This window comes from Artibeus jamaicensis, unplaced genomic scaffold (genome assembly GCF_021234435.1).
Source record: "Artibeus jamaicensis isolate MK-2021 breed Jamaican fruit bat unplaced genomic scaffold, CSHL_Jam_final scaffold_378, whole genome shotgun sequence".
Lineage (NCBI taxonomy): Eukaryota > Metazoa > Chordata > Mammalia > Chiroptera > Phyllostomidae > Artibeus > Artibeus jamaicensis.
In genome coordinates, this window is record NW_026522044.1 from 644858 (window position 1) to 670001 (window position 25144).

The 25144-nt window shown below is 36.9% G+C and overlaps 1 protein-coding gene across 1 annotated transcript in view; it reads right to left on the minus strand.

The window, feature by feature from the left end:
• The window catches only part of WDR44 (WD repeat domain 44), a 91154-nt gene that overhangs the window by 31126 nt on the left and 34884 nt on the right, over positions 1-25144 (minus strand). Inside the window, exons 3-10 of the mRNA XM_037146002.2 lie at positions 21590-21664; positions 14332-14968; positions 13669-13796; positions 12453-12548; positions 10841-10977; positions 9950-10033; positions 4685-4791; positions 3797-3948 (exon numbers count right to left, since the gene is read on the minus strand). Of these exons, the coding sequence (XP_037001897.2) occupies positions 3797-3948; positions 4685-4791; positions 9950-10033; positions 10841-10977; positions 12453-12548; positions 13669-13796; positions 14332-14968; positions 21590-21664 (1416 nt within the window). The remainder of the gene's footprint in view (positions 1-3796; positions 3949-4684; positions 4792-9949; positions 10034-10840; positions 10978-12452; positions 12549-13668; positions 13797-14331; positions 14969-21589; positions 21665-25144) is intronic.

Consider the following 25144-nt stretch of genomic DNA (forward strand, 5'->3'; position numbering starts at 1 on the left):
CCCAAGAAACAAGGTTTCCCAGTATATGACTAGAATTCCCACACAGACACTGAAAACAGTGGGGAAGTTTGTCTGTGTGTATATGTGCATGTTGGGGAAGGGTTAAAGAATGTGAACCCTTGTCCTGACTGGTGTGGCTCAGTTGGTTACACATTGCCCTGCAAAGTGAAATGTCGCTGGTTTGATTCCCGGTCAGGGCACATGCCTGGCCTGGGGACCCCAGGTGGGGCATGTATGAGAGGCAAATGATCAATGTTTCTCTCTCACAGTGATGTTTCCCTCCCTCTTTTCCTTCCTCTTTTTCCTGCTCTCTAAATAACATCTCAAAAAAAAAAAAAGAATGTGGGACTTCTGGCCAAGACAGAGGCATAGGTGGAAACACTGTGCCTCCTCATACAACCACAAAGGACAACAAAGATTTAGAAAGAAAAACACAACCAGAGCAGGCAGAAATTTGAACTGTATGGAAGTCCAACAACCATTCAACTGGACGGTAAGAGGGGAGGGGCAGAGTCAGTGGCCCATGGAGAGGGGTCCGGGGAGGGGTCTGAGCAAGAAAAGGTGGTGGCTGCTAGACCAGGGTGTGCAGGCGGTATGGGGCTAGCAGACCCCAGGTGTGGGGAGGAAACAAGCAGAGCGGGAAAAGTGGTTGGCTGACTGCAGCCACATATTCGGGTGCAGATAAACTAGGCAAAAATGAGCAGTGAGACAGACTGCGCAACCCAGGGCCCCAGCGACCGGAAATAAAGCCTAAAAGCACCGACTGAAAAGGTGCTGGGAGAGACTCCCAGCTTCACAGGAGAGTTCGTAGGAGAAACCCACAGGGTTCTAGAATGTACACAAGCCCACCCATCTGGGAAACAGAACCAGAAGGGCCCAATTTGCTTGTGGGAAGTGGCAGAAGGGGCTGAAATCCGAGAGAGAGCAGAGCGAGCGACATTGGTCCCTTTCTGACCCCGCTCCCATATACAGCATCACAACCCAGCAACTGGGTCACCCCACCCTGGTGAACATCTAAGGCTCCACCCCTCACTATGTAACAGGTACAACCAGACCAAAAAAAAATTTTTAAAAAAGAGGCTCAAACAGAAGAACAGATCAAAGCCCCAGAGACAATACTTCTAAGCGACCAGGAGATAGCCAACCTACTGGATGCACCGTTCAAAACACTGGTGATCAGGATGCTCACAGAACTGGTTGATTTTGGTCACAAATTAGATGAAAAAAGAAGGCTACACTAAGTGAAATGAAGCAAAATGCACAGGGAACCAATGGTGATGGGAAGGAAACTGGGACTCAAATAAATGGAGTGGACCAGAAGGAAGAAACAACCAAACAGAAAAGAATGAAGAAACAAGAATTCAAAAAAATGAGGAGAGGCTTAGGAACCTCCAGAACATCTTTAAATGTTCCAACATCCAAATTATAGGGGTACCAGAAGGGGAAGAAGAAGAGCCACGAGTGGAAAACTTATTTGAACAAATAATAAAGTAGAACTTCCCCAATCTGGCAAAGGAAATAGATTTCCAGGAAGTCCAGGAAGCTCAGAGAGTACCAAAGAAGTTGGACCCAAGCAGGAAAACACCAAGGCACATCATAATTACATTAGCCAAGATTAAAATGAAGGAGAGAATCCTAGAAGCAGCAAGAGATAAGGGAACAGTCACCTACAAAGGAGTTCCCATCAGACTGTCAGCTGATTTCTCAAAAGAGACCTTACAGGCAAGAAGGGGCTGGAAAGAAGTATTCCAAGTCATGAAAGGCAAGGACCTACATCCAAGATTGCTCTATCCAGCAAAGCTTTCACTTAGAATGGAAGGGCAGATAAAGTGCTTCTCAGATAAGGTCAAGTTCAAGTTCAAGGAATTCATCATCACTAAGCCCTTATTACATGAAATGTTAAAGGAACTTATCTAAGAAAAAGAAGATAAAAATATGAGCAGTGAAAAGACAGCAAACTCACAGTTATTAAGAAGCACACCTGAAACAAAAGCAAACTAAGAGGACAGTTAGATCAGGAGAGGAGCCACAGAAATGGAGAGATCACATGAAGGGTTAGCAACAGGGGAGTGGGAGGAGGAGAAGGGGGGAGAAGGTACAGAGAATAAGTAGCATAGACCGTGGGGAGAAAATAGACAGGGGGAGGGCAAGAGTAGTGTGGGAAATGTAAAAAAGCTAAAGATCTTACGACATATGGACATGAACTTAAGTGGGGGAATGTGGGTGGGGTGGTGTACAGGGTGGAGGTGAACGAAGGGGGGAAATGGGACAACTGTAATGGCATCATCAATAAAATATATTAAAAAAAAGAAAGCAAACCCTTAAATTGGAAAGGCCAAATCCTACTATAACAAATATTGTCACAACTACTATTAAACCACACATATATGCAGATGACAAAGATTATCCAAGTTAGAGGCAACAGCTCATTTAATGGAATAACATTCATTTCCACAAAATTCAAGAGTATTAAGAAATTTGTCATTTAGAGACTAATATAAGGCGATTTTACTTAAAAATGCAAATAATGAAAGAGAATCCATACAGTACAAAGAAATTCATCAGGTGCCTTAAGGGAGTTACTATAATCAAGTCAAACATTTTATATCTACATTATAAACATCAAAGTTTAAATTCCAACCTGGCTGCCATCTGATATGTTTGTGGTTGCTTCCTTCTAGTCAGGCCAACTTTTAGATTTAAAATCTAAATAGATAAATGCTTGCCCAGTGTCATTTATCCAGTCTTGAGTTTATTACTTCTTCCCCTATATTCCTAGCATTTCCAGGGGTAATATAATTTGTGGTATTATATCTACTTGGGTACATTTTAACTCTGACAGGGAACTTGTACCACTACCTCTTATCCTTGTTTTAGCTGTCATTTTACAAAATATATATTGAGCTTTTGAAACAGTAGTGTAAATTATTTAAAATATAATGGGAAACACTTTAAACATTCTTATGGTGTCCAGAAGTATTTAATTTTTTCATCCAGATCTTGCATTTTTCTTATTAAATATGTTGTTAGATATTTTATCTTCTACATTGTCTTTTAAAAAAGATTTTATTTATTTATTTCTAGATTGAGGGGAAGGAGAGAGAGGGGAAAAGAAACATCAATGTGTGTTTGCCTCTCCCCTGCCCCCCAATCGGGGACCTAGCCCACAACCCAGGCATGTGCCCTGATTGGGAATTGGACTGATGACCTTTTGGTTTGTGGGATGATGCCCAACCCAGTGAGCCACAGTAGTCAGGACACTTGAAACATTTTTCAAAGTGATAGATCACTCTCTAATTAACTGTTTTAAAATTTGGTACTTTTACATAACTTTCTTAATGAGATAGGACTAGTGTTTACTTAGTTCAGTAATTCACTTCCTGAACAATTCAGAGAGAGTCTCTGTATTATCTATTCATTAAATTGTATTAAGATCAATTTATTCTTCTTTAGTAAAGCTAGCAAAATTACCTACATACAGATCTTCTTTATAGAAGCCAAAGTATATCTCTCAATAAAAACAGAATCGATAATGGCCTGACTAGTGTGGCTCGTTGGATGGGTACTGTCTCGAAAGCGAAAGGTCACTCGTTCAATTCCTGGTCAGGGCATATGCCTGGCCTAGGCTGCGGGTTTGGTCAGGTTGGGATGTGAATGAGAGGCAATGGATTGATGTTTCTCACATTGATGTTTCTCTCCCTCTCTTTCACCTTCTCTTCCCCTCATTCTAAAAATAAATAAATAAAATATTTACAAAATACCAGAATCAATACTGGAAAATAAAACAGTTGCTTACCATATGTTCGCCACTAAGATCTTGCACCACTTTTATCTGATCAAAATCATAAGGTCCTTTGAAACCATGTGCTGCTTTGAATTTAACTGGTCTTGTGTATGGCATTCCTTCATCATCACTTGATGAAGGATCATCTTGATCAGTATGAAACACTAAATAGAAATGCAAGAGATCATTACTAGCTAATGTATATATATTTACTATGATATTTTTATATCCACTCCTTACCAAGAAAATTCATTACATGGAGAAGCAAAATCTATTACTAAATAGCATATTAACTAAGAGCATGGAGCCAAGTGCCAGGTCTGAGTCCAAGTTCAGCTTTGTCTCATTTATTATCCTTGTGACCACAGGCAAGGTACCTGACCTTTCTGTGCTTTGGTAATTCTCATCTATAAAATGGGGATAATAGGGTGCTTACCTCATAAATGAGTTAACACAAGTGAAAGTGCTCAGAACAGTGTCTGGCATAGAATATTATGTAAGTGTCTATTAAATAAAACCAATGAGTACAATTATAACAAGAGCATAGAAAGTTAAGATCTTTGCAAAGTTGGAAAACTTACCTAATTTTGAAAACATTTATAAGAACCAAATAGCCATATATAACTAATTTACAACTGATTATTGTATTGAACAGTCAACTCTTCTAGGTTGCCACAGTCACAAAGTATGTACAAATTCATGTTTAAGATATGTAAATTCATTTTCTTCCCACTTATAAAATTATGTGTTAGTGAGAGTAACATAATTTACTGAAATGCTAAGATATGTATAAAGGTTTATTACTTTTGATAAAATAGAATGAATGCTTCTTATAAACTACAGGCTAAATTTCGATGATGACCAACCAAATATTCGACTGAAATGTTCTTTTTCACTTACCTTCATCTCTAACACTTTTAACTTTATTTACAGCACGTTCACCATATTCCTCAGCAAGGTGCTTTGCTCTCTTCACTGATTTTCCTAGGAACTTCTTTAGTTGAGTCCTTACAAAAAATACACACACAAAAAAACCAAACAAAATTATTTCTTATTAATTCAACTAAGCATATAAGTTCAACAATTCACTGATAATCTCATTATGACTGGTAAAGCATATTATTTTTTTAAAGATTTTATTTATTTACCTTTAGAGGGGAAGGGAAGGAGAGAGGGAGAGAAACATCAATGTATGACTTTCGTGCGTCCCCTGCTGGGAACTGGCCTGCAGGGAACCTGCCTGCAACCCTGGCATGTGCCCTGACTGGAAAGCATATTATTTTTTAAAGATTTTATTTATTCATTTTTAGAGAGAGGGGAAGGGAAGAAGAAAGAGAGTGAGAGAAACATCAATGTGTGGTTGCCTCTCACCCACCCCACCCTGAAGACTTGGCTCACAACCCAGGTATGTGCCCTGACTGGGAATCAAACTGGTGATCCTTTGGTTTGCAGCCTGTGCTCAATCCACTGAGCTATACCAGCCAGGAAAAGCATATTATTTTGAATTAACCCTTTTTAATGTAAGTAGTAGGTCTTTTGAGTTCCTAAATCCCTTATTGTATAGAATACAGAGTGGGGAAAAAGTAGATTTATAGTTGTTCATATGGAAAATAATACAATAATAAATAATACAATAATAAACTGTGTTTTGTGTACTGACAAGTGTAAACCTATTTCCCGCACACAGTGTATATTCAAATCAATATGGCTACAAAGGTAATATAGGCACTTCTTCCAATATATAATATTGTATACTCTAGAGCATTGGTTTTCAATGGTGAATGATGATCAGTTGGCAAGGAGCAGGTGGGAGGGGAGTGTTTAAAGTACAGATATCTAGACCCCATCCCCAGATCATCTGAATTAGGGGGTTTGGGATGAAGCTATAAACCTGCAGTGAGAATCACTTTGAGAAGATTCCTTTAGAGCAGGAGTGTCAAATTCATTTTCACTGGAGGCTACATCAGCCGAAATAATTTTAGGGCTGTATAAATGCAACTACTCCTTAACTGTTAAGAAGCTGAAATTACATTCAGCTCTTTGAAGGCAACTGCCTGTGGCCCCTGGTGAAAATGAGTTTGACACCCCTGCTAGAGAGTCATCCTTAAAAACACACTTTAACAAGAACAACAAAACACTAAAGATGTATTTGCTTACAAAGTAGAACACTTTGAACAAGAGTAAAAAAAGAAAAAGAACCCAAAATAGAACACTGTGGTAGCCTAAGATGGCCTCTTGTCCTTTCTCTTTCAGTTTGGGTATTTGCATGCAATACAGTTAGGCAGAACTTTGCAGTAGGTACGGCCGGTGTAATGTAAGTATGCATTTCAAGTTTCCATAAATAGGACTTACTGCTTTTTCAATTATCTACATCTCAAATTTCATATAGTAAAATGATTAAAAAACAATACAAAGCACATGATATTTACAGCCAAAACAAAATGTACAAAGCAGGGGCAAATTTTTACCAACTAATGGGAGCTCATGATATTAAGGACAGAATTTGAAAAAGTTGGTAAGTTATATATATGAAGAGGTTCACTGCAGTATTATTTAGAATAGGTAAAAAGTAGAGATAAACTAAATTTTCATCAACAGAGGAATGAACAAATAAGTGATTGTATACCTTTTCAATGGAATGCAATAAAATAAACAAGGCAAACCTCAGTTCTTTAAAGGTAGCAAGCTCTTAGTCACCTCAGGGCCTTTGCATGTGTGGTTCCACTCCTTCTAATATTCCTCCTCTAGCTAATTTCTACCTCTCTTTACGTCTTTGAACAAACAGCTCTCTCAAAAAAGCCCTTGACCCTTCAGAACAGGTTTTCATGTTGCATAGTCCCACAGTACCCCACAGAGTTCTTTTATAGCAATTACTACAAATGTAGTTAGATTTAGCTGTGTAATTACATGTTTAATGCCTGTTTCTCCTATTGAAATGGAAGCTCTAGGAAGGATGAGACTATGGCTCTCTTCTTTTTGTTCCCCCATGTCTGTTTCCATCCCCCTCCTTGTTGTTGCCCGTATGTCCTTTGTAATTGGTCCTGTAAACCTTTCATCCTTTCCCCCATTATCCCCTCCTGAGCGGAATACATCACTGTCAGCCTGTTCTCAATTTTGATGTCTTTGGCTATACTTTGCTTGTTTGTTCATTTTGTTGATTAGGTTCCTGTTAATGGTGAGATCACATAGTATTTGTCTTTCACCACCTGGCTTATTTCACTTAGCATAATGCTCTCCACTTGCATCCATGCTGTTACAAAGGGTAGGAGCTCCTTCTTTCTTTCTGCTGCATAGAATTTCACTGTGTAAATGTACCAGAGTTTTTGGATCCATTCATTTACTGATGGGCAATTGGGTTGCTTCTAGCTCTTGGCTACTTAACTATTGTATCTGCAGCACTAAACTCCCACATCTGGCTGATAGAAAGATTATAATATATCTACCATTGGTGTTGATATGAAAACATGTCCATTATACACTAGATTTTTTTAAAATAAGTTAACAAATTATAGGCACAGTATAATTCCACTTCTGTGAAAAAAAATAATTCTATGGAGAATACTTATTTTAATTTTATCATTATTCAAGTACAGTTGTCTGCATTTTCCCCCTACTACTCCCCCTTACCCCAGCCATACCCACCTCCCTCCCTTGAGTCCACCACCCCTTGGTTTTATCTGCTTGTCCATGTGTCCTTTATATTTGTTCCTGAAATCCCTTCTCCCCCTTCTCCCCCTTTCCCCCTATTATCCCCTCCCACCTCCCCTCTGGTCACTGTCAGTTCTTAATTTCAATGTCTCTGGTTATATTTTGCTTGCTTGCTTGTTTAGTTGATTAATTTCCACATAAAGGTGAAATCATATGGTATTTGTCTTTCACTGCATGGCTTATTTCACTTAGCATAATGCTCTCCAGTTCCACCCATGCTGTTGCAAAGGGTAGGAGCTCCTTCTTTCTTTCTGCTGCATAGTATTCCATGGTGTAAATGTACCATTGCTTTTTGATCCATTCATTTACTGATGGGCACTTAAGTTACATTTAATTATTAATACTGAGAATATCTGGGGTTGGGTATATAACATTCTTATTTTACAGATTTTTGCATTACTTAAAATTTTTATAAAGATTTTAGTTATTTATTTTTAGAGAGCAGGAGGGAAGGAGAAAGAAAGGGAGAGAAACATCAATGTGTGGTTGCCTCTCTCGTGCCCCATACTGGGGACCTTGCCTGCAACCCAGGCATGTGCCCTGACTAGGAATTGAATCTGAGACCCTTTGGTTCGCAGGCCTTTGCTCAATCCAATGAGCCACACCAAGCAGTAGAGATTTTTGTACAACTTTTGATAATCAGAAAACACAGATGATAAACCATTTTAAAAATCCGTATAGCCCTAGACTGGTGTGGGTTAGTGGGATGAGTGTCATTCCACAAAGCAAAAGGTTACCAGTTTGATTCCTGGTTAGGACGCATGCCTGGGTTGTGGGTTCAGTCCCCAGTGGGTGTATGTGTAACAGGCAACCGATTGATGTTTCTCTCCCTTTCTCCCTCCATTCCCCTCCCTCAAAAAATAAATAAATATAATCTTTAAAAAATAAATAAAAATCACTACGAGGTCTTTGCTCCTATAATTCTGAAGTTATATTTTTCTGGATAACTATAGGTTTACTACTACTTTAAGCAAGAAAACAGGTATTTTAATAATTTTGGATGAGTACATCTCTAAAATATATACTTTTGTGGCTTCTTCAAGGGCATTTAATGTTCAATACATTTCTTTCTTTAATAAATGGGGTCAATTACCATCATTACTCTTCTTTAACACGTTCAGGACCTTTCAAATGGTTTGCAAGTGGGCCATAATGTTGGCTCTAAGCCTTTAAGACAACAGGGAGGGGCACAGGGAAGCCTGACTGTGGACCAATCCCTCCTGACCATTAGTTCACTCTAGCATTCGGTGCAGTACTGCCCTGTTCTACGTGTGTCATTACTTGAGGAAAAGTTGAAACCACTGGAATACAAAATGGATGTGGTATGTAAGAGTCCTTTTATTATTTTTCTGATTCCTCTCTTGTAATCGGAATATTATCTGACATTCTTACATGCCAACTTACAGGTTTCATAGTTTGGTGCTTCTATTTTGTTGTGAATTCAGATACCGGATAAACAGATTTTTAAAAAATTGTAATAAATAAGTATAATGGCTTTGAGTAATCCTGAGGCCCTTTTTTCTTTTAGAAAAATGATAAGCTTTAATGTATAGCATGTAAAACATCTTTCCTGGATATTTATATGTCTCCTGAATAATTCGTAATTCTCTGGTTCCTAAGAGCTGTCATTGCTAGACAGCCAAGGCCCAGGTATATGAAGGTGCTATCATAGACCTGCATTGTGAATACACACCTTTTCTAAAAACTACCCAAGGTTTCTTTGCTACCCTTTCCACATTAGGAAAAGATCAGATTTGAGTGAAGAATTCACTTTGGGTCTGAACTATTTTATTTTGTATTTATATTTATTTTACATTTTAGACTAAATTATTGCCAATTATGTGACTTGCATATAATCAAGCAAAATCTCTATGCTCACCATTGTGCTGGGTTTTTGTAGGGGACACAGAAGAATGGCATGATCACAATCCTTTTGTAACACCCATGTGATATTAATTGTTTAATATCTATTTACCTTGTTTTTGTTTTTAGAACAGAAAAGTTTAAGGTAACATAAAATAAAGGGCCAATGTAAGTTACATAGAGAATATAGGTGTCACTGAAATTGAGAAAGGGAAGAAATGTACTGTGAACTGAAGGGAGGAAGAATCTCATGTAGTTGGGTTTAGAAAGACAAAGAGCATTTGCACAGATGAAGAGAAAGAGAAAAGGCAATGTCAAGGACCATCAAGTTCTTCTACTAACACTTCTGGTACCTACTGTGAGAAGAAAATACAGGCATGCTGCAAAATTTATTGATCATATACTATATATCAAATGCTATATGACCAACATAGCCTCAAAGACCTCATAATCCGTGGGCTGATGGCAGGGAGTGACGGTGGTAGATGGACTCATAAATCGGATGGAGTACAGATTTAAAACAGTATAGTAGTTCTCATATTTTTTTTTAAAATAAAGGCCTGAAATGAAGAAAATGGATGTACTGTAACTCACGTTTTCTGTTTTAACCTTCCACCATCAGTATCTGTTGCGTGAGACTGTAACTTCTCTTCATCATCTGACTGTGCTGCGTCATTACTACAAGGGGAAGAAGTAATTTTAAAAGAAGCCACTTCCTTAACACTTTTGAAAAATCTCTCTATATACTTACTATAGAATTAGCTAATCAGAGTAAAAAAAGTCTGTTAAAATGCTTTATGTATGTTTAAGTTAAATGATGACTGAGAATTTATAAAGACTTGAAAAATTGAAGAACACAATCTTTAATCAAGGTGCAATGTACAAAATGGAAGTGGATGCAATTTAGGAACTTAAGAAAAACCTACAATAAACAAGGCTTTCTGATGGTTAAAACATGCTTACACAGAAATGACAAATTAACTTGTAAATATCTTCCTCCTCGCTCACCAGGCACATCAATGTCTTATACATTAAAAGCTTTGCTTTCACAGAAATTTTTCCTTAGATCTACATATATCCCACAGTAAAGTCAATTGCCTTCCTCTAAAGCCATTTTCTGACCCTCCAAATTATATGTAAAATTTCTGATCCTTAAGCAAGGTTTCAGAAGACTAGATGTTCATCCTGAACATGGCCTTTTAGCCTCAATAGGTTTTGATACTCTCTAGTATAATGTAAATAATATGAAAAGAAGAGAAACTAAATATTATGGGATTGAAGATATATACTATTTTCCCCCTAGTAATTGTACAGTCTTACGAGAGAACAAAATTTAAGAGTACATATTTTAAGTATTTTAATGGCAAATTTTTTTTTAAAAGTTGAATAAAACCAAATTAGGGACTGTCACAGTTCATTAACAGAGACATCTTCACCCTTCTGAATGAAATACTTCAAATGATAAATAGTCATGTTAGGTCATACCTTACATATTCTTTAGTCCTTCTCATGATGTGTAGAGTGAGAGGATTAATACCTGTTGGTAGTTTCTCTTCCGCAAGACTCAAAGGTATTTCTTCTCCAGTGTCCAGGTTCTTAATCATTACACTGGCTAAAATTTCCTGAGGTAAAAACATAACACCAAGAGAACTTACAATTTAAGTATATTTTTCAGTCTACAAAATCCTCAAAACTTCAAGTTAAGGACTTTCTTGATACATTCAGTGCTGTGTACAATAATTTTTAACATTTTTAGTGACATGCAATTCACACACTGCTAAACACACTCATTTAAAATGTAAATAGTTCAATGATTGAGTATAGTCACAGAGTTGTGCAACCATCACCATTATCTAAGTTCAGAACATTTCTATTACCCCAAAAAGAAATCCCAAACCCACTGGCTGTCATACCTTATTCCCCTTCCTTCCAGTTCTTGGCAACCACTGATCTACTTTTTTGTCTCTATGGATTCGCTTATTCTGGACATTTCAAATAAATTAAATCATATAGAGTGTGGTCTTTTTGATCGGCTTCTTTCACTCAGCACAATGTTTTCAAGGTTCATTTATTCTGTACACGTATCAGAACTTAATTCCTTTTATTGCCAAAAAATAGTCCATGTGCATGGATATACTACATTTTATTTACCCATTCATCAGTGATGGACACTGGTGTTGTTTCCATACTTTGGGTATTACGAACAACTGTGTATATTTTTTTATGGAGACATGTTTTCATCTCTCTTTTTTTAAAAATATTTTCAAATTTATTTTTAGAGAGAGGAGAAGGGAAGGAGAAAAAGAGGGAGAGAAACATCAATGTGTGGTTGCACTCCCTTCTGGGGACCTGGCCTGCAACCCAGGCATGTACCCTGACTAGGCATTGAACCAGCAACACTTTGGTTGGCAGGCTCACACTCGATCCACTGAGACATACCAGCCAGGGCATGTTTTAATTTCTTTTTGGTACATACACAGGAGGAGAATTTCTGTGTCATGGTAGCTCAATGCTTAATATTTTGAAAAACTGCCAGATTATTTTCCAAAGTATAGTAATTAAAAAAATGTGTTGTCTACAAGAAACAGAAACTACGATTTTGCTCATTCTGAATAAATTGACCAATAGATATATACTAAATCTTAGTGGTAAGAAGTATTAATTCTGTATGTACTACATCATCTCACAAGTATAGAAACATATACATATCTATAACATGAAGTTCTTTTTAAGCCCACTTTCTATAAAACATAGGCCTTGCTTTCAATACATTTATTCCACCACATAATTATGTAAAAGGGCAAGTTTAAGTCGAAGTTGCAAACTCCAAAATATTAAAAAAACAAAACCTAAGACAATCTTCACTTTCATTTTTATTCTATATTATGATTTTTTGCCTAACAATAAAATTATTTTAAATTATACACAATATAAAATTTACCATTTTAACAATTTTGAATTGTATAATTCAGTGGCATTCTTAAGTACATTCACATTGCTGCGCAACCATCGCCACCACCTACCTTCAGAGTTTTTCCACCTTCCCATTATTGTTTTTATATTTTGTTTTTAAGAACAAAAATATATATAATTATACCTCATCGGTAAGCTCTCTCCCAGAGTTGGATCTAGGTCTCTGAGGGCCCACCACTTCACCTGCTACTGTCTGCCCATCAGGTGCTTTTCCATTGTCCTGAAATTATAATTTAAAAAACAAAGTAGATGGAATCAATTTCTATAAATATTCAATTATTCATTACCACACATGGTTCTAAAACTTCCATTATTCAGATAATGGAACCTATGAAAATTTAAATGGAACACTCCATTTCAGCCCTTTATCACTCCCAGCATTCTGAAAAACATTAGGTACCAAAGCTACTGCAGCCCATGCAATAATGTGTTTGTAGTCTTGAAAGCAAATAAATGCGCTCTTTGAACCTGACCCAAAAACAGTTCTCTACTGGTAGAATGCTGGCAAAAAGATGCCATTAATCAGGGCTATATGTGTGGATATTTCAAAGGCAGCTGTCCGCAAACTTTTTCTGTGAAGAGCCAGGTAGGAAATATTTTAGGCTTTTTGCTTAATAAATAGTGTTTGTCAAGTATTCTTTAAAAAAATACCCTTGAAAATGCAAAGACCATTCTTAACTTGGGGACCCTACCAAAAAAGGCCACTGCCAACCTCTACTCCAAGGCTATGATAAGACTATTATAGTGTCTTATCTCCCAGTTTGCTAACCTGTCCCGATCACAGTTACCATATAAGTAACCCTTGAGTCTAAGAATTTGGCTATGGAAAAAGTTTCCATTATCAAGTCCTTCCCATGGCCTCGTGTGTGTGTGTGTGTGTGTGCGTGCGTGTGTCATAGTGTATGAAGTTGTTTTTTCCTTGATTAAGAAAAGGAAATTATAAAAAATAAAAGTCCCCAATTTTGTCCACTAGAGTTCAGGTTAATGAAGATCATAGGTGGTACTTAATATCAATATTACAAACAGCAGCATTTGTCATTTTCTAAATGCATACTACATGGCTAGAGACTTGGTACACTTTCATCCTTGCAAGAGACCTTCAAGGAAGACTTTCCTTCCATTTTATCAGTGGGGTATCTGAGATTCAGATGTTAAATAGCTTCCCAGAGTCACCCAGCTACTCATTAACAGAGCTGACAAGGGCTGTAAGGAGGCCAGGTTTGGGGGATAATGAAATATTTGGCCTGGAGAAGAAAGAAGATTTAATAATCAACAAACAAGCCAGTTTCAGAAAACTGATAAAAGCCTACATCAAAGGTAACATGAATTCACCAACATACCTGGGCAGTAACTATTTTATCTCCACTGGTAGCACTTGCCAAATCAAGAGAAGGCTGAGAATCCTTGACGGTACCCTCTGAAGCCATGTTTGTAGTTAGAGGATCAGATGTAATATTCTCTTTGGGAACTGCAATTAATAATAATGACAATAACAAATGTTCATAGAGGACATTATACATAGCTTCAAATGTGTTTTAATCTTTATTTGTCTGATTCTTATAACAACTTGTGATGAAAGTGGTTTTTATTACCCTTGTTTTACATATGGGGAAATCAGGATTCAAACAAGGTATTCAAACTCTTCAAGGCTGTAAAACTGAAACATTGAGAGGTCTAGTGCCCAATAAATTTAGAAATTAAAAAGAGATCTAGGACTTGAATTCAAATCTTAACTCTCAAATCCTATATTTTGTACACCATGCCACACTGCCTCTCCAATGGTAACAGATTTGAAAGTTCGAAGTCAACTGAAATGTTCAATTATAGTAATGTAACTAATCATCACTGTAAATGTTTTCACTTTTATTACTAAAATCATTTTTATAAGTCAGCCACCAATGTAGTTTACATAATATAAATTGAAACAAAATAAAAAATGTAAGTAAACAAGCTCAACTCAAAAACCTCCCCACAAAAATACTTATTTCTCAATTAATACTTGCCATCCAGATCAGGTGTTTTAAGAGCCTCCAACTCCAATTCACTTTTCTTTTTTCTTGGTGGTGGAGCAGGTCGAGATGGAGGTGGTGGTCTAGGAGGAGGGAAATGAGTTGGAGGGGGTGGACGTGCTGGAATAGGCTTCTTTGTACTAGCCACTATATCAGGTTCTGGAGTAAGTTGTCTTGGGGGTTTGGCAGGAGCCAAATCTTCCACAGTAGCACAATCTTTAGCAGACGAGGAGTTTGAGGATGCAGATTCTAGAATGTCACTTCCTTTGATTTCTACCGCTTCCTTGTTCAATACTTCCGTTTCAGTTTCAGGCACATTAAGCTGCTCAGTTGAACTTATTTCATTTAACTTAGTGGTTTCATCTACTGGCTTCTCACAGGCGTCCTCAGAAGGAAAATCTTTTTTTGATTCTAATTCAGTTTCTTCAGATGCATTCTGACTCTCTTCCCTTTTGGAATCTTCCTGTAGTGCTTGATCTATGGCTAACAATCCAGGTATATTGCTAAGATCTGTCCCAGCCACGAGAGGACCGCCAGTAGCCTGATCAGAGTGTCCTTTTCCTTTGGAGTCCAAAGAGTCATCTTCAAGCTGTAGTACTTTCTGACTCTCCTCAATAATACTTTCAATAATCTGATGAAAGGTTAAAAAGCAGTTTAAAAAAAATGAAACCATTTACAAGAACATAATAATAGCTAATTATTTATATAGTACTTACTATATGCCAGACAATGTTCTTAACACTTTACATATTTTAATCTATACAACAACCTTAAGAGGTAGCACTCTTACTATCACCACTATACAAAGGAAGGCGCTAAGGCATAGGGGGACCTGATGATTTTTCTGAGGTTGCAAAGTTTGTAAGCGATGAAGTTGGCATAAACCTAGGGAGACTGGTTCTGTAGTCTTAACTATTATAATAGGGAATCTGTGTCAGTATATGTAATCACAAAAGCTCAGCTAACCTTGAATAATAAAGTTCAAACCTGCCCTGGTCAGTGTGGCTCAGTGGACTGAGAGACAGCCTACGAACTGAAAGTTCACCAGTTTGATTCCCAGCCAAGGTGCATGCTTGGAGTGCAGGCCGGGTCCCCAACTGGGGGTGTGTGAGAGGCAACCAACTGATGTTTCTCTTTCTCCCTTCCCATCTCTCTAAAAATAAACAAAATCTTAGGAAAATAAAGTTCAAACCTAAATTTACATTCAGACTCTTCATGTCATAGTTCATATACATATTTATGCCAAGTTAGTTGTAGTAGCAGCCTGCTGATCTGAGCCTAGTTAACAAAATCACAAGAATCAAAACCACCTAGTACAAGACTTCAAGTTGTTTATCTCAAGCCAATGACAGAAAAAGCCAGCAGATACAAGAAGGTTAACATTATCTTTTTATTTTAATTATTATTATTTTTGTTGTTGTTCAAGTACAGTTGTCTAAGAAGTTAACGTTCTTAAACAGAATACACCTAATATCCCACTACGAAGAGGGATGGCAGGACCATGAAGCATTCAAACACCTAACTCACCCTGCCTTTTCCTCCCTTTACTTCTTATCTATAGCTAAAAAACACAGGCTTTCTATGTATTCTACCAACATTTTGAAGAAAATATATTTTCTATCCAGTCTTGTCCTTGTTAACACAATATATCTTGCAATCCACTTATCTCTCCACCGTGTCTGACCATGGATGACTTCTGCTTTCTCAATACTCTGGCTCCAGAAAGATAACAGAATGCATCACATGCTAACTCAAACTGGATGTTATTGCTGTTGAATAATATTCATTCCTGATTGCCCAGCACATCCCATATATTACTTTTGCTCAACCTTCAAATATTTAATCCTAGAAGCACATCACTTTTACCAGAGCAATATTAACTAGAGTCCACCTAATTTGATAATCAGGTGTAGCATTGAGTGCCTTAGTGATAGCAGAAGCCAGATTACAGTAGGTTTAAGAATGAATGAGAAGTGAAAAAATAGGCAGCTAGCACGGTCCATGGTTTTCAAAACCTTGGCAATAAATGGAAGAGGATGTAAGAAAGTGACCCAGCATTTTTATAAATTGAGGGGAATGGGCCAAAGGAAAGGAAGGTAACAAAGTTCTGGAGAAGAAAGGACACGGTCTATTACGCACTAGATTCAGGGCACACATTCTTTAATTAATCATCATACAAACCCTGTGAGGTGGTTGAATTACCTCCTTTCTTCAAAAGCACATATCTGAGGTAAAGGCATTAAGAATTTTGCCCAAGGTTCCAGAGCTAGTAAATTATAAACTCAAAACTGAAATTCAGGTTTTTCTAAAAAAAAAAAAAAAACAAACCCAAAAACCTACAGTTCTTTATGTTTAAAAGATTTTATTTATTTATTTTTTAGAAAGGGGAGAAAGAGAGGGAAAGAAACACTGATGTCGGAGAAAAACAATCGCTTGCCTCTTGCACTCCTCCTACTAGGGACCTGGCCTGCAACCCAGGCATGTGCCCTGACCGGGAATCAAATCAGGGACTCTTTGGTTGGCAGGCTGGCACCCAATCCACTGAGCCATATCAGCCAGGCAAATCCACAGTTCTTTATATTATACCACAGTACTTTGGGCAGGAAAATAAAACTAAATTCTTAACAATTACATGAAAAAGAGATTCAAGATGGAAGCAGGTTGGAAGGTAAGGGAAATATGAGATGATGAAAATGAGTGAATTCAGGTTTCTTAGCCTTTGAAGCCTATATGTAGTAGGAAACAAGGTCATCTGCTGAAAATGAGTGGGATACAAGTGGGCACAGTGAGCATGTGGTAAATGTAAAGGTTTGAAATAATCACTATGCATAATGGAAAGGCCCATGACATTAGAGGGGTCAAAATGAGGTAAAGAGTCTTAAGTAAGGCCCTGATTGGTGTGGCTCAGTGGGATGGGTGTCATACCACGAACCGAAAAGCTACCAGTTTGATTTTCAGCCAGGTTACAAGCCTGGGTTGTGGTCTCTGATTGGGAGTGTGTGAGAGGCACATTGATGTTTCTCTCTCTCTCTCTCGCCCCCACCCTTTAAAAATAAATGAATAAAATCTTGTTAACACAATAAAATCTTTAAAAAAAGAAACTCATAACTCATCCCTAATCCTTTATCTGAGAATGATCTCTCCCTTCTCTGAACTCCTATCATTCTTACTGTTCACTACAGTATGAACTATAATATAAATACATAGTAGTATATGGGCTAGCTCTGTATAAATATTTTCTCCACAGAGGATGATTAGTTCCTGGGAAACAAGGCCCATATTTTCTAACTCTTGATATGCCCCCATAACATTTATTTACCATGTTTACCCCTGTATTTTTCCTCTGGGTTTTAGGAGGTTAGCAAAGAAGGAAAGAGCAAGAGAACAATGAGAATCAAAACCAACATGGAGATGATCATGCTAAAGCAGCTGTTTCCTTCACGTCACCTCTCTGCTTCAAAAAATTCACTGCTTTTCCAGTAATTATAAAATAAAAACCAGACGTCTTAATATGACATAACGCATTCCCATAATCTGGCCTTAACTTTGGTCTCTAGACTCATCCTTAAATATTTTGCACGCTTGTCATCTCTATGCCTTTCTTTGGGTATGCCTTTTCTCTCCCATCTCTGCCTGTCCAAATCTTACATATTCATCAAAACCAGCTCAGATGCTACTTCCTCCATGAAGTTTTCCTTATTCCTAACCCCCAAAAGGAAGCAGAGTCCCCTTTTGTGTTCTTATAATAGTTTCTAAGCTTTCTACATTACATTCAGCTCTGTATTTATCTACTGGATTGGCCCAAAAGTCCATTTAGTTTTTTTTCCATAAGATAAAAGACATGTTTTTCATTTTCACCAATAACTTGATTTTGATATTTAAAGTATGTCAGTTATATCCTGCATGGTATAACGTTGACTGTTCTCAATTAATGTCTTGATTGGACTGCTATCAACTTCAACTGGTCTACCTGACTGTGGAGCATTGTCCAGTGAGAAATCTCTAGCACAAAACTTCGTAAATTATTTTTGACATATTTGATCAGTCACTGTTCCTTTTCCATAAACCACACAAATTTTTTTTCCTTTCAGGTGTGTTTTTACCTTTCCTGAAATAATAAAGCACAATATACTGAAAATGTTATTTTCTTCTGCTTCAATATTAAAATGGCTAAACAAAATCACCAATTTTGATAAATTTTAAATATAACCTGATAAGACAGCTGTCACAATACATTGTAACAAAATTGTTTTGAATGAAGTTAAAGACAACTAAGTGCTACTAGAGCCATCTTACGAAAAAAAAAACCAAACGAACATTTTGGCCAACACAATAGTTTTCCTCCTCTATTAAAATGTAAGCTACTGGGGGCAGGGACCTGTCCTGGTGCAGGGTACATCTCCGCAGCCTTTATCATTAACATGATACTTAATGCACCTGAAAAGGCTAGCACTTGCAAAGTGATACCTGGAGTCTTAAGGCACATTCTCTGTCCCACGGTGTTTACTCACTAGTTTCGCCGCTTCTAAACTCTCCTTAAAAACTGTTTTTCTTCTACTAACTACAGATAGTTACCCATTTATCCTAAGGAAAAAATTCTTTTTTTTAATAATTAATTTTATTTAGTTATTTTTCAAGTGCAGTTTTTTGTCTATTTTTCCCATCCCAGCCTCCCCCGCTAAGGAAAAAATTCTTAAGAAGGGAAAGAAAAGTTCTAGTGGAAAAAACAGAAACATTTCAAGTTTTTGCCAATAAAAATGGCTAGACACATGTGTAAATACATGTGGAATCTGTATTATATATCAAATATAATACTTGATGGAATCTGATATCAAATGAACACTGAGTATTGAAATGATGTAGAAATATGATGAAAATCTAAAAATGGTAAGAGAAAAAGGTAGAATACAAAATCCTATTTCCACTACTATTAGAGAAAAAAGGGAAGGAATGCTGAGAAATCAAGATAGCTGTTTGTTGCAGTGCATACTGTAGGCAATTTATGATTTTTAAAAAACGTACCACTCTTATTATTTATGCTAATATACAACGCCATCATTTCTCCCCAAAAGAAAAAAGCATGATCAATATTAAAATATGTAGTCCATTAAAATTTTAAATTCCATAAAGTAGGATCTCCATTGGGGGTGATTTTGCATGGGACCCTTCCCTAGACACTTGGTGATATATGGAGATATTTTTGGTTGTCATGATGGGGTGGAGGGAACCTATTGGCATCTAGTGGGTAGAAGTCAGGGATGCTGTTAAACATCCTACAATGCACAGAAGAGTCTCCCCTTCCTTCTACAACAAAGAATAATCCTGCCCTTGCCCTGGCCACGTGGCTCAGTTGGTTGGAGCACTGTCCCATGCACCAAAAAGCTGGGGGTTCCATTCCCAGTCAGGGCACATACCTAGGTTTCTGGTTTGATCCCCGGTCAGTGTGTATACGGGAGGCCACCGATTGATGTTTATCTTTCACACTGATGTTTCTCTCTCTCCCTCTCTCTCTTTCCTCCTCTCTCTCTCTCTCTCTCTCTCTCTCTCTCTCTCTCTCTCAAATCAGTAAACATATCCTCAGGAGAGGATTAAAAAAAGGAAAAGAAAAGAAAAGAAAAGAATTAGCCAGCCCCAAATGTCAACAGTGTCCCTGCTGAAAAACTCTAGAGTAGAAAATGTATCATCTTGTTGGTTTCTGGAAACGTATTGACTAGAACACTGCTCGAGGTGCAGAAAACATTCAACATAAATGAATGAAAACACACCATCCTTTCTGTTATGGTTTTATCTGGACACTTCAAACTACTCCATCGTTCAAATGTTTATCTTGCGCTCAGTCTCTTCTAGTAAGCCAAACTCTGAAGCTTCATAGCACCAATTCTTTTTTTTTAGTTTTAAAATACAAGTTAGTTTATTTTTATTGCTGTCTGAGTAATGGAATATTAAGGTATTCTTTCAATTCCTTCAATTCTTAACAGCTTTTCTTTAGTAAAATAGCTATTGGGCATCTACTTTCCATTTGGTATTCATATAATTATTAAGATTCACTGTAAAATGAATCATGTGAAACATCATGCATTAGTTTTAAAAGGTGAAAACTAGAAATGTTGAAAGACTTGAGAATTTTCCCCTAAACATTCAAATACAACAAAATGAAAATTGCAAATGATGAAAGACACTCCACACAGAAATAAAGTCCAGTTGAACTCTTGGAAATGTATGATGGTAATACTGCAATTACTTTTTGAACAAACTTTTTGAATACAATGTTATGACATTATTACAGTTTGATTCATTAGTCTGCTTCGTACACAGATTTCTAAAAGTAGTGGAGAAAGAGGAACCCTTTTGCACTCTTGGTGGGAATGCAGATTGGTACAGTCACTATGGAGAGCAATATGAAGAGACCTCAAGAAATTAAAATAGAACTGATTCTACTTCTGGGTATATACACGAAGAAACCCAAAACAATAATTCAAAAGAACATATGCATCCTTATGTTCATTGCAGCACTATTTATAATAGCCAAGATTTGGAACCAGCCCAAGTATCCATCACTAGAAAAGTGGATACAACAACTATGGAAAATTTATATAATGAAATATTACTCAGCTGTAAAATTTTTTAAAAGGTATCAAAGGTGCTATGAGAGTAATGAATTCTTATAATGTCCAACATCTACAGAATTTGTTACATGGAGCTTTTCAATACCATTAACTTTTGGTAGTAACCTTGGGTAGTTATAACTTATTTTAAATAAGACTGCAGGCCTAAAAAATAAAGACCCATTACAAAATATTTTTCTAAGTAGTGTTTCAAACCAGAGGGGAAAGAGGCTGGGAGAAGGTTGAAGAGGATAAAGGGAGTCAAATACATGGTGATGGAAGGAGACTAAACTTTGTGTGGTGAGCACACGGTGCAATATACAGATGATGAATTACAGAGTTGTACACTTGAAACTTATAACCTTATTAACCAGTGTCACCCTAATAAATGTAATAATAAAAATACCGTTTCAAGGATAAACTACCAATTACTAAGTAACTTCTAAAAAGCCTGATGCCATCTTCAATCACAAATTCAACAGATTCAAGGAACATATACTGAACATCCAGCACACAGAAAGCATCATAGTAAAAGAATACAGAAATTTCCCACTTTAAATATACCATGTGAAAATAAATAAAATGAAAAAATAAATGCCATGTAAACAAAAACTGCTAAACTAATATTGACATTCTACCTTACCAACCTTTTTAGACACATCTTGTTTCAATTCTTGTACAGGTGACTCATTTCCAACTTTGTGTGGAGTGTTCTCTGTTTCCTATTTTAAAACAAAAGAAACAGAGACCAAATGATATGTTTTTTAAAACTGTTTAAAATGAGTACAAATTAGAAAATGTAGCATTGAAAAATCAAAAGCCCATAAAGGGCTTAAATGTCTGTATACTGATACATGCCCAGAAATTTTATGCCAACTGGGACAATATGACTTGCAAAGAAGGTTATTAATCATCATTTTTTAAATTTTCTACTGCAATTGAATGTTTCCCTTATAAGTGCCCAACTTTTTAATCTTAAAAACTGTACAGGAAGGTAAGAACTACTAAGTACTTTTGCAGCATAAAAAGATTAAGGATTTAAGCAACAGTAACAGAATTGTTATTTTCCCCAAAGTATTGCTCTATAAATATGCATAAATACAAAAGTACATAATGCAGAAAACCACATTCAGACACTTGTTTTCTTAAAAACTTTATATGCTTTAGATAAAAGGAACAGAGACTTAACCAGAAATTAAATGAAGTCCCCCCAAACAGTAACAGATGAATGAAATTAAACCCACCAAAAATACATATATATCTACGTATACATTCATATATACATACGTACATATATATATATATTTGGGAGGTTAGAGAAGGTAGAAATGGATACTGCATTTTTGCTGGAAAAAATCTGGGTAAAATAAGTCTACTGTAACACATTTCTTCTCCACCTTGTCTTTACATTTATAGAAGTACAGCAATTTGAATAGGACTCCTGATACTGAGAAAAAAAACTACTCATAATTCTTGGAGCACACCACAGAGCTTGTTAAAGAAGGCTAGTATACTCAGCTTTTTGTCAGATATGGCAAAAAGCACATAAGAATGTATGTAAGTATCAGGATACCAAGAGATTATTATAATGCTGAAGATACAATGTGCTAGAGAAATTTCTGTAGGACTTCCAGTATCTTCAGGCTGACAAGCTGTTTCACTGAATTCCTCCCCGCATTTGGGGAATACCTCCAACCTTATATAGTTTCTACTAGAAAAAACTGTTTCATGGAATTTTAAATGTGAGATAAAATTGAAACTCTATTACGTTGGCCCATGAGGGCCTACCATGATGTTGTGCCTGCCTACATCTTTGACCTCATCTACAGTTCTCACCTCCCTATCCCACTAAAACTCCACAATTGCACTTTGGCTAACTGGATGGTTCCTTACCAGCCTTAGGGTCATAGCTCAAGGGTTATTATATCAGAACAGGTTCCCAGATCACCCTAAAACAGCCTCGCGCCCTTAAATTTCTATCACATTATCTGATTTTCTTTTTCTTCTTTGCACTTAGCACCATCTTAAATGACCTCGTTTACTTATCTTTTGTCTCCTCCCTAGCTCACTAGAATGTTAACACCACGAGAGCAGGGACCTTGTCTGTTCTATCTACCACTACTTACCTAGTACTTAAAACTGTGCCTGGCAAAAGCAATCATTTACTTGAATGAATGTTGAATAATGCATATCCTGACTTTTCTTCAATTAGTACACATATCTTAAGGTGGTCAAAGGGTACAAACTTCCGGTTAGAAGATAAATAGGTACTAGGGATGTAACAAACAACACAATGACTATAGCTAACACTGCCACTTGACATACAGGAGAGTTGTTAAGAGAGTAAAAAGTTCTCTTCACAAGGAAAGTATTTTTTTCCTATTATTTTCTTTCTTTTCTTTTTATTGTATCTACATGAGAAGACAGAAGTTAGTGGAATCTATTGCGGTAATCATTTCACAAAACATATAAATCAAACCATCATGCTGTGTGCTTTAAACTTATACAGTGATGTATGTCAATTATATCTCAATAAAAGTGAAAAAAGGGAAAAATAATTAATGCATATCAGAGAAATACCGTCGACTGTCCTACAAATTAAGTATAAGTATTCAATTATCCTTCAATAACTGTTCATTAGCAGGAATATCAGAAGCACTGAACAAATGAATTCTGTGAATATTTTCCCTAAATTAACCTAAGCAAAATTACACACAGATAGTTCCTGTACCTCAATTTAATTTGTTTGAATTAACTGCAAAGATCACAGATGAACATTCTTTTTATTTACATTTTTTCTTTTCTTTAATTTATTGTTGTTCCGTTACAGTTTTCTCACCTCCCCCCCTTGCTGTCCCCTGCCCTGAGCCCCACTTCCAGAGTCAATTCCTTCCATTGCCCATGTCCATGAGTCCTCTATTCCTGTTCCTCTGCTAGCTCCTTCCTTTTCTTTTCCCATTATCCTCCTCCACCCTCCCCTCTGGTCACTGTCAGTTTCTTCTTTATTTCAAACTCTCCAATTCTATTTTGCTTATTTGTTTGTTTTGTTGATTAGGTTCCACTTATAGGTGAGATCATATGGTATTGTCTTTCACCACCTGGCTTATTCACTTAGCATTCTTTCTTTTTAAAAGATTTTATGTATTTATTTTTAGAGAGAGGGGAAAGGAGGGAGAAAGAGAGGTAGAAAAACGTCAGTGTGTGGTTGCCTCTTACACACCCCCCCACTGGGGACCTGGCCTGCAACCCTTTGATTGGCTGGCACTCAATCCACTGAGCCACACCAGCCAGGGCTCACTTAGCATTCTTAAAAAAAAAAAGATTTTATTTATTTATCTTTAGAGGGGAAGGGAAGGAGGGAAAGAGAAATATCAATGTATGGTTGCCTCTCGTGCATCCCCCTGCTGGGAACTGGCCTGCAACTCAGGCATGTGCCCTGACTGGGAATCAAACCATGGTTGTTTGGTTCGCAGGCCCATGCTCAATCCACTGAGCTATACCAGCCGGGAGCATTCTTATACTGACCAAAACTGTAAGCAGTGATTAGACTTCTATTTTATTTGGCTTTAACAAAACTGTCTTAGACTTTGAACTTTTAAAAGCAATCAACTCTTGTAAGTTAAACTGTTATTATGTCATAATTTCACAGGAATGATACGGTACCTACCAGAGGATCTGATCTCTAGAGCAGTTAAATTGAAACATTTCTTAGTAAAATCTCACTTAGTATACCTATCTATCTATCTATCTATCTATCTATCTATCTATCTATATTTAGCATAGATATACCTATATAGATATGTATAGAGACATACATCTATATATCTCTCTACAGACATACATCTGTATCTATATATAGGTCATATACAATTCTCTCCCAGTACTGTCTATAAGGTCCAGATCTTCCCCTAGCACCTCAATCAGGCTTTGGGGAGAAAGCAATAGAAGCCAAGCATGTGCCTGAGGAAAACTAACACCAATTTAGCTAGACTTGAGACAGTCTCCATTTATTATGCCTTCTGGATTTGGGATGTCCCATTACTAAAGCCCAGTACCTATGAAATCTCAGCCTCCCACTATCAGGCCATTTTTCTAACTCCTATCTATCATAGCCTCAGAAACACACTTTTTTAAGAAAGTGTGGTAGATCATTCAATTGCTAGCAATTCATACCACCTCCATTTGTGTTGGATTTCAGAGAG